At 35.5% G+C, this 10,696-nt stretch overlaps 2 protein-coding genes across 8 annotated transcripts in view; one reads left to right on the top strand and one right to left on the bottom strand.

The window, feature by feature from the left end:
• The window catches only part of LOC108747220 (methyltransferase-like protein 25), a 1,751-nt gene extending 1,408 nt beyond the window's left edge, over window positions 1-343 (top strand). The window contains 1 exon segment of the mRNA XM_018484564.1: window positions 10-343. Within this exon segment, the coding sequence (XP_018340066.1) occupies window positions 10-278 (269 nt within the window). The 3' untranslated portion in view covers window positions 279-343.
• Window positions 344-1,591: 1,248 nt separating this feature from the next.
• Window positions 1,592-9,235, bottom strand: LOC108747214 (hippocampus abundant transcript 1 protein-like). 7 transcript variants are annotated; one of them, XM_018484546.1, is made up of 8 exons: window positions 5,714-7,389; window positions 5,498-5,637; window positions 4,918-5,319; window positions 4,574-4,795; window positions 3,792-4,075; window positions 3,353-3,662; window positions 2,991-3,147; window positions 1,592-2,752 (listed from the first exon to the last, which is right to left on the bottom strand). In XM_018484546.1, the coding sequence occupies exons 2-8, from the start codon at window positions 5,630-5,632 to the stop codon at window positions 2,646-2,648; spliced, it is 1,617 nt and encodes a 538-aa protein (XP_018340048.1). In that variant the 5' UTR covers window positions 5,633-5,637; window positions 5,714-7,389; the 3' UTR covers window positions 1,592-2,645. The 7 variants fall into 7 exon arrangements, with proteins under 7 accessions (XP_018340048.1, XP_018340049.1, XP_018340051.1 ...); XM_018484547.1 differs by lacking the exons at window positions 5,498-5,637; window positions 5,714-7,389 and adding an exon at window positions 8,872-9,235; XM_018484549.1 differs by having other exon boundaries at window positions 3,012-3,147; window positions 5,498-7,392.
• Between the last annotated feature and the right edge of the window lie 1,461 nt (window positions 9,236-10,696).

Raw genomic sequence — 10,696 nt, 5'->3', positions numbered from 1 at the left:
TATATATAGAAATATTATATATTTTATAAAATATATGATTTTAGATACCATCCGCATATGTATTGCAAGAAATATATCAGAATCACATACATTTCGAATCAAGATTGCGTCTGTTTCAAATGTTGAGAATATATATGAGCTCGGTAGTGGAAGCGGCAATCATGTTGGATAGAATAATATTTTTACAAAATAATATCAAGTGTTCCAAGGTTGCTGTAATACGTTTGTTTGATCCAACACTCTCTCCTAGATGTTATGGAATAATTGCAACGAAATAAGTACAATAAATATAAAGATATTAAAGATGTTATGAAGACAGAAAAAAAAGATTAATCTGATTATAAAACGGTATATCAATTTATTATAGAAGGTGCTCGTCACATTTTTAATACAAATATGAAATGTTTAAATAATTACTTATTGTTGTATATAAAATAATACGATTTTAATAAAAATTTTTTCATTAAATTATTTGTCAATATTCAAATTCACGATTGATTCATTATTTGAATATGGAATATCTCAAATATTTTTAATTTAATATTTCAACTGAGTATATATATATATATATTTTATATCGCATAAATGTGAAATTTGTACAAGTGATACTTTTATTTATCTTAAAAATAATTACTTTTTATTAATGCATTCATCGTACATTATACATATACAATTACTTAACTCGTGATCGAGTCAAGACTTATTCTATGTTTTATTCTTAATATTATAATATTCCTGCTTGTTTTGTATATTTATAATACAATTGCATATATTTACTTCAGTGTACGAGAGCGAGTTCGTAAGTAACTCTAAGGAAATACAAACAGAAACTATAGAACCGTAATTGCACTGTATACACCTGCTCACGATTTCTACTTCGTTCTGTAATACTTTACTGTAATACAGCTATGTTCTAGAAAACGCACATAATTTCAATATATTCGACAAAGATTATAAGCCATATCGACTGAAACCTTTAATATCTTGTTTTGTTTTAAACAGCCTTATATAAAAAAGGAGTTAATATTAAATATGTATAAAATACATATTTATTACTTTTATTTATAAAACGATTCAGTATTAATATCATCCAATAAATATCCATCAAATAATTGATGTAGCTTCGAAGATAATCACAAACGTGTGCAAATATCAAAATTTACGAAATTAATTTGTAGTAAGGGCGCGTTGCACATTATTATTATTTTTCGATTATTTTGCATTTGTCATTAATCACTCTTTGGCTTTTATCGAGACTAATCGAATTTAAGAGCATAATGACTTTAAGATCCAATTCAGTACAATAACTAAAAAAAAAAAGAAAAAAAAATACTTCTCGTTTCCTACAAGTTAGTTTAAAATGGTTGTATTTTTTGTGTAAACACAAAAATATTGGTATTTTACATAAACATACTAATAATAACACAAATTAAAGATAAATCGCATCAAAAAAACAATCAAAATTTTATATATATATAAATGAATACTATTGTATTAAAACATATTTCTCCTAAAAGTTTTGATATTTTTGTAAAATAGAAGCAAAATATATATATAAGATTCTATTCTATTATAAAACGTTTTTTTCTCATTTTAACATCAATGTGATTCCGATTATAACACACATAATTTAAGAGAACTATTGATTCTCAATTAATAATTTAATATTTCATTTTACTCATAATGTTAATGTCTACCATTGTCTTTAAATGACAAACTATCACTTTGTATAACTTGTTCCTAGCATTGAGGCCTTTCTCATTATATTTATAGTTTCTATGAATTAAAATAAATAGTTTGTGCACAAAGAAACAAGTCGCATGATCTATAAATATTAGATAAATTATAACATGATGACAAGTATGATAAGTAATAATTACTATATCATACCTGTATAAAAAGAAAATACGATTTAAAGAATTTGCATCCTTTTCAATTGTCAATTAATGCTGCTTTTGTATACAAAAATTATGCTTACAAGGAATGTGTAAAAGCTATTTCTAGTGCTACGAATGTACGGAGATGCAAAAATATGTTGCACAATTTACATTAGCACTTGATATAAAATGTGATAATATAAATTAGTAACAAAAGAAAAGGATACGACATCAAAGTAAAGGATCAAATATTCATAAGATAACTCTAGTAAAATACAGGTTTTCAGTTTTCATTGATGTATCATGTGATTCATTGATGTTTTGTGCCGTTGGCGAGCTGCGTAAAGAGTCATTGATTTTACTTCGCATAAAATTGTTACATCTGATTGAATAGTCGACGCAAGAATCTTGAAAAGGAAGATCTAATTTAATGTTACGTTTTTTTTTGCAACATAACACGCTTGTAGTACGATTATACTCGACTCTGAGATCAACCCACGGTATTATCGCACAAGCACTGCTTGTGCAAATTGTTTGTCACAACCTAAACATTAAGTTCCATCGATAAGTCCTAAAATCAAGCTTAGTTACTGTCTTAAACAAATAGTATAATACAATATAGACAACTCTATTACAGTCGCCTGATCGAATCAGGTGCATTTCATAGTAACGACCTCTTCACCTCTGATTAAGGATGAAGTTTTTACCGTTTGGCTAAAGTATTCTCGTCGTGTACTATATGGCTTGTCTTACATTTTTCAATAGACATTATAGCGCGGCGGAGTTACAATTGTCGACTAGTGGTGATAGCGGACCGATCTTTCCTCTTCCACTTCCTACTCGGTCTGCCTCATATTGAACGTCCAAGGACAAACCTAAAATAATAAGCGCTTTGAGTCTTACATTGTTCAATATAAGTAAAACATAGTATTTGTAAAACTTGCTGCATGTATCTCACGACTTTTGTACGTAAAATTTTTTCGCATAAATCTCATTATGCTCATATTGCTCATTCAACAAATCCATAGAGATTATAATTAAAACAATTTTCGATGAATCCCATCACCATAAACATATTTGGCATTTTAGCATATTTGACAACCTGTAACGTACATTTCTGATATGCGTATTTACCGGAGGGCCTCCGGGAAGTGGATGGGTGATGCAACGATCCTGTTGACATTGTATTTGATTCAGGAATAAATGCGGCTACTAGTAGCGCGCAGATCACAAGTAACGCACCAAATACGAATGGCGGCCCTGGTACAAGCTGGAAATACAATTTAACAAACATTTGATTTTTTTATTTGAAATCAACATATATAACACAATATTTTATCTACGTATTTATATATACATAAATATATTGATTCTTTTTTTCAATATTAAAACTATTACATTTCAATAAATTACTTTAATGCTGCACGTATAAAACTTACTGAACAGATAGGCTAACAAAAATAAACTATGCTTACCTGCAGATATAATGTATGTACCTGAGGCATTATGTCAAGATGTGTACTAGTTCCCGTTCTGTTGTTTTCGTCTACAAACGACGGTTTCAAAGGGAGATTTGGTGTGTCGTCGTTAAGATCAACATGAAAAAGGTAGAATATGACACCGAACATAGCAGGTCCAAGTCCATTGCAGAGACCACGCATCCCAGTTACCATACCTTGCACTAATCCTTGTTTATCAGCATCAGAATGCATGGATACGAATGCGGAAATCGCGGGGTACGTAATGCTTGATACAGAAGCAAGTACTCCAGCAGCCCACATCATCCTTGAAATAATTAACGCTTGATAAGACTTGGCATTATTCCCATCGTCTCATTTAATTTTAATTATTATTAAAATTTTAATGCATAATTAATAGAATAACATTGCTACGATGCAAATGAAGATGATTTACCATGTTTGTGAGCCGAATCCATACCACATGAGCTGTAACATTTCAAATAAGAGACCGAGCATTATAGTATGTTTGCTGCCGAGTGTTCTCATTAAGGGTCCTAATACAATCTGCGCTCCCACACTCAAGATGCCCACCACGGCGATAAATATTGCTACCATGAGATTAGAGAAACCCATAGCCAATTTTAAGTAAACGAATATACAACTATATTGTCCTGCTTCAGGGAGGTAACTCAGGAACACAGTAACACACAGCATTAAAATAGTATGGTCTTTTCCAACCTGCAAAGTAAATTTAAAATAACTATATATTTATAGATTTCTTTTTTATACTATATACATATATATGTACACGTGTACTTTAAAGTACGTTATTGTACGATGAAGAAACTTGGAGAATTACCGACAAATACAAGAAAAAAATGGAGATCGTGGAAATGGATGTGATGAGAATATCTATGCGCATTTCAAGAAGAGACAGGATAAGAAATGAGATAGTAAGGGAATAGATGGGAATAGAAGGCACCATTTCCCAGGATATCAAAAGTAAACAACTGATATGGTATGGTCATGTGCAATGAATGGAAAATACAAGATTAAGAACAAGGAAGAGAGAAAGACCTAGACTGGAATGGCAAAAATCAATCTATAAATCAATGAGTGAAAGAATGCTAATACCGGAGGACTGCAGGGATTGAAAAGGGGGAAATTAGGCGTCGGGTCGGAAAACGTAGAAAAACGTTCTAGACTGACTTATAGATAGATGTATATGTACTTTACCTTTCCAAGAGCAGCAAATGGATCAGCTTGCTCCCATGATATAGGTGCTGGTGGACGTGTTTTTTCAGGCAAACTTTCAGGTACAGCCACTAATATGAAAAACACATCCAAGACTGCGATAGCAGTTGCTAATGCTACGGCAAGATTTTCTCCATAAGTTTTCATAATATAAGCACCCAAAGCTGGACTTATTACCATACTTGCAGCAAAAGTTGCTGACACCTGAGGGATAAGCAAAATAAAATTTATTTTATAAGTTAGATAACCAGTGATTATTTTTATTATAAAATAAAAATTGGTTCTTGCAAATATTGTCATTCTAATTACAAAAATGATACACGTACCAAACCATACGCTAGTGATCTTTGATTTTCTTCTGTTACATCCGCAACGTATGCAAACACCACTGAGAATGTGCAAGCGAATACGCCACTGATAGAAATCATGGCAAAAAACCACCATGTATTAATGCTCATTAGGGGAATTGGTGCGCATGTGAAGGCCACTGTGATAAGTAAAAAAAATTTTCGACCCCATACGTCAGAGAGAGCACCAATCAGTGGCGCAGAAAGAAAAGACAAGATTCCTTTGATTCCTATTATCAAGCCATTCATCAGGAACGTATGATCCGGAAATGTTTCATTCAGTACCCTAATAATAGGCATGGTTAATAGTCCCCATGCGAAGAATTCCAGAAATATTACAACCAATGCATGATAGACGCTAGCTTCGCCAACACCAGAACTCTGAAAAAAATAAGATACAACATATTACAAGATAATCTTTAATACGAGCACGTAAATTACAGATGAATTTTTAATGTAAAAGTGTACAAATCGCAGCATGGAAAATAAATTTCGATAACTAGATGTAGTCTTCTGCATATATCACAAGTGACAGACTTGTGATATTTTAACAGCTGACCTTGAGGTGTCTGTAGCATTGTTGAACGAATGTAGGGGGAGGTGTGAGTTTGGCTGTGGCATGATCTTGATTGTTATGTATTTCAGAACAGGTCGGGCCCAAGCCCTCTGTTCCACTGCTTGCCCCAGGGGGCATGACCCCTAAAAAATGTCGCTATGTATATTTCCTCTCATATTCTCACGTTTTAATCGATACTTTTGTCGTAATTCCGCTTACAATTATGCGATAGAAAGATACATAATCTTCTCTTAATGTCATAATAGCGGACTGTTTCCACAGTTTTGTATTAAATTTTAATTTGTGATTCAATATTATTTGTAGCTCGTTTGCTTGGATCGTCAAGTCCGCATGTTTTTTCATAGCTTTTATAATGTAACATCTAAAATAGATGAGATATTGTACCATGACTGAAATGCGTGTATTGTGTATGCATTCCACTACATTTTATCCTAATTATTTTGTAAATAGTCTCTTCAGTCATACTGTCATGACCGTTTGATTTGCCATTATATTTGCATTACAAATGAGATTGTTACAATGAAGCAGTACATCTGTCTTCACTATATATTTGTTTCTCATGTCTATTATCGATAATGCCTGTTAATATAAAACTTTGATCAACGATTTATATCGTTTCACTGAAACTGTTGGCTTTTACATTTATTTACTATTTATTATTTTTGCAAATATTATTTACACGCCTCCTTATGTACATACACTCTGATTTGTTGAGATTTAAGTAAGAAATATTCAATCGTGAGATATACAATAAGTCACTCCGCTGTCACTCTGCGCTTCCTCGTTTGCAATTATATTTATGAGAACGTGACATAATCAATCTTTCTGACAATCGGTTGTCAACGTTTTGAACTTTATTATGGCAGTGCAAGACTCAAGTTAGCGCAATCTTCCACAGCATCCTCTTAAAATCCATTCACTCTCAATGCGCGTATTTTATTATATATTTCTTAAAAATAATTCCGTGATTATCGAGTCATATGACATAATTAGTCCTGTAACGCTGTCTCGCCAGACAGTTGTACAGTGCCAGATCAGTGGCGTCATTAGATTTCTTGGCAAGAATATACGAGATCCGAAGAGTAAAAGTAAAGGAGTTACAGCCCCGACGTGAAGCTTGGAAAAATCGAGTGGTACTTTTCACGCATTGCTAAATGTCGTTTCCTTTTCTACTTCTCCTTGTGACAGAGATTCACCTTCGTGATAAACGAAGAGCACGGGGTGAACCTGAGGATATCGTCGGGACGCTGGCTTCCCCCGAGTCCCCGAGCTCGGAGGGGTCGACTCGCGAGTCACCCGCGCGGCCTTGATCCGATCGCGCGCACGGTCGCGACGCGCGTGACGTCACAGAGATCCGCGGGGACGCGAGGTCGGCGACGGAGCACACTCCACGGTCTCCCTGCAGGTCGGCAACGCGCGACGATCGACGTCCGGTCCGGGGGAGTCTTCTCGTGCGACCGGAGGAGCGGCTTTGCACCACGGACGGAGTCTTCTCTTTCCTCCCTTTTCCTCTCTTTCCCTCAGTCTCTCACCCCCTCACTCCTTGTCACCCTCTGTCTCGTATCTCTTATTCTTAGAAACGACGGATCGGGTTGTTGTTCGCGTACGGCGGCTGCTACGACGAGAGAGATCTCGGACGATCACATATTTCCAGCCGAGACCCTTCGACGCGCCGTCAATCCTTCGCGCGGTCCATTCACGTCGCGCGGGACGGTTCACGCGGGGAATCAAACCTCCGCATCGCAACTGCTCCAACTGGTCCCTCATCCCCTCCCCAACGTCACCGTTTGACGATTCAACCGTATAATCTCTTCGAGCTAACTCCGGAGTCTCCGGATTCGTCCTAACCTAACGACGGCCTCAACAGCTGGCGATTCGCTCATTCTAGGCTCCTTTTAGCTGGGCATCGCGAAAGAAAGATTTCGCATACGCTGCGGCAACATCACCATCGCATCATTACGGTCCATTATGGTCAATTGTTGGCGTATATGGGAACGCATTGTCGAATAATTGATCGATGCGCGCGACACTTGCCTGTTTATGCGCTATATGTACATGTAGTGACGCGCCGCACACACGCATGTAAAAATTATACATATGTGTGTGTGTATGTGCGCGCGCGCGCGCGCGCGCGAATGTATATATACATATGTGACGCTGACAATATATGATAAAAACAATGTCGTGCCGTGGAATAATATCCATTTTTATCTCCTGATTTTTTTTATAGTCAAAATATAGAATAACCTTCGGCAAAATCAATTCAATAGTACAACGGCTACTAGGAAAAAAAATTCATCAATTACCTTTTTCCATCGGGCTAAGCAACGGAGAGAGAAAGAAAAAAACTAATTTAATTTATATTAAGTAGAGGTTTAAGTAATTCGTTGAATATTGACTATAAAACGTGGAGTAAATAAATTGTTTACAATACTGATCGCAAAAACAAAAATTGTAAACAAAATTTCTCTCTTCCTATTAAGATAAATATATTTAGAAATCAAATTATAAATCAAATTTTAAAATCACAATTGAAATATAATAGGACTATCTTTCCTCTGTCCGTTCAATTTTTTCTTTCATACATCAGATGTCCTTTGCAAGCAAATGTGTTTATAAAATGAAATGATCTAATCAGCTGTTAACACGTCACATAGGTTATGTAAATAAGCTACACAATAGTGCTTTTTTAATAATTATGCCGCATTTAGTCTTGCACGAGACAGAAAAGAATACAATGCAACATAAAATGTATATGGTAATAAATAAAGATGACAATTTTTGATAATACTCAAACACATTGGAAAATACTAAATACACACATATGTGTACATGCATTTGTTACGTCCGTTTGAGAAATAATTTACATGTATGTTACAAATATAAAGTGTGTCAAGAATTAAGAGCCCCATGAACATAAACACCTCCATTTTATTGCAACTTGTAAAATATTGCAGAAATTATTTGTAACATGTAATCGCATGGGTATATTTTCAGCTGTTTCTCCGAAATATACGAGGGACAAGATACAAGTGTTCCATGTATGTAGTGTCACGAATATATATAATTCTCGTTAGTACCAATCATGACATTACGTGAAGATAAAATGGGACTCGAGATAAAAGCGGTGTAGGCAAACAGACAGACATGAGACAGGTATGCTGCGAATGCCGGAGTGAGAGAGGGTATCAGCTAGATAGCAGCTTAGCAACGGCTCGAGACTCGGGAGTCGAGTTGGGCGCCGCCACAGGAAAGAGAGAGAGAGAGAGAGAGAGAGAGAGAGAGGGGGGAAGTTGGTGCGAGATAATGATGGTGAGTGGTGTCAATGAGTGAGATTTAACGAAAATCATTGGTACCGTGATAACTCCATCCTTCATAATGGACTTTCGACTTCGTATGATCATGCCCACGACCTTCTTAGAGACCTTGGCGGGCATATTCACGCACTGCGCGCACAGACTCTTTCGCTTCTTCAATTTCATGAATTCCTAGACTCTCGACGGCACGAAAGAAGTCATTTTCCCGCGGTACCGTCCTCGCACCGTTCGTCAACCGTTGTAATTCCGAGATTACTTTCAGCTAACACGGATCGTTCTCATGGTGGCATCTACATAACAGTAGAGCAAACGGCGAGAACAAACGAATGTATCCACATGTCCGCGGACCAACACACAGACTATCGTCAACGGGCACGAACAATTCTGAGATATCGCGAGACGATCAAACCGAATCGCGCGATATCGCCCATCAACCAGCGGTTCTGCATAGATAGGTGGATTTCCAAGCGCGCGCTGTTGTGCGAGTGTTCGGCTTACGCCATTGGTCATTTTTGTTTTCAGTGTGTTCGAGAAAAGCTTGGCGGTATAAAAAAAATGAGATGATATTCGTAGTCCGTTCTTAGGCCGCTGTCTCATGGAGCGAAAGTTTATAGCGGAGTGGAAGTTTATAGCGGAACGGAAGAGCGCGATCAATTACAACTCTGCAATCATTATTCCTGCTTTCTTTTCTGCGATTGTGATTGGTTCGCTGTAAATTTTCACTCCGTAGGACGGCGGCCTTATTGTAAGACTTGGAGTCCCATACTGGAGATGTATTTATCGCGTATCAATCAATCAATAATCAGTAAAACGCGAAATTACAACAGCGGATCGCAGCAAATACATTTCATGGGATTTCACCCTAAGGGTGATGTCCCATGCAGCGAATCGTGCGTAAGAGAATTCGCGTATCGTCAATCACAGAATCATTCTCTTAGATCTGCATGCGAAATTCGCAAACAGATCTAAAGCCGTGATCAGACTATATATTGGAGATTGAGATTGAGATTAAGATTCGACCAATGAGAACAGAGCAGGCCGAGATTAAGATTGCAGATTGAAATATAGAGCTCCGTCCTATTTTTCCAATCTTAAATCTCAATCTCAACCAATAAGCTTCTAGTATTTCAGCCACGTGACTAACTTCATCAAAATGTACTGTGTATGCACAAAATAATAAGTTATAAAAGGTTATAAGAAGTACAAACACAGAATTAAAACGTGTGAGTACAATTAAATGTATATTTAATAATTTTTATTATGTGTGATTCTAGCTATCCGATATTCTTACAAATCTTAATCTTAATTGCTGTTAAATACGATTCATACGTGTGATTGAGCAATCTTCAATTTTAATCTCAATCTCAATTTCCAATATATACCCAGCAAACGAGAATGTATTGAAATGGATTCAGATTTTCAGAAATATTGATTCATAAATGTTAAAATAAATGCTTTTTAATCCTGAATACATTTTTATTCAATTATAGAAATTACATGGAACATATCTCTATGCCTTTCAATCTAAAAATAATTAGCTTTTTCTGTGCGTTGTGAATACACTTCAATTCGAAATTTTAAATAGGAAATGTAGTTTTTCAATTCAATTGCATCCAATTAAATCTAATTGAATCTAATTAACTTTAATTAAATCCCAAAAAAGTATTCGCTATTTAAAATACGCATTCGGATAGAACAAAATTTCAATCCATTTTAATCCATTCTTGTTTGCTGAGAAAAAGTTTAAAAAGCTAAAAACTTGTAATTATATGATAACTATTAGTGCAGTTACAATTTGGATAACTATCATTTCAGATAATTATTTAGAATTTAAAATATCTCCATCACTTCAAATCTTAATAAA

The sequence above is a fragment of the Trachymyrmex septentrionalis genome, unplaced genomic scaffold, assembly GCF_001594115.1.
Source record: "Trachymyrmex septentrionalis isolate Tsep2-gDNA-1 unplaced genomic scaffold, Tsep1.0 scaffold196, whole genome shotgun sequence".
NCBI lineage: Eukaryota > Metazoa > Arthropoda > Insecta > Hymenoptera > Formicidae > Trachymyrmex > Trachymyrmex septentrionalis.
Note: the sequence above shows the minus strand (reverse complement) of the source record. Positions and strands in the feature narration are given on the sequence as shown.

Bases quoted from the DNA above. Each gene is read 5' to 3' on its own strand.
- LOC108747214 (XM_018484545.1), bottom strand. From the start codon at position 5,632: ATGCCCCCTGGGGCAAGCAGTGGAACAGAGGGCTTGGGCCCGACCTGT. The intron at 4,076-4,573 runs GTAAAGTACATA...TTTACTTTGCAG, and splicing joins CATTTGCTGCTCTTGGAAAG to GTTGGAAAAGACCATACTAT. The intron at 2,753-2,990 runs GTACGTTACAGG...TTATTATTTTAG, and splicing joins TAAATACGCATATCAGAAAT to GTTTGTCCTTGGACGTTCAA.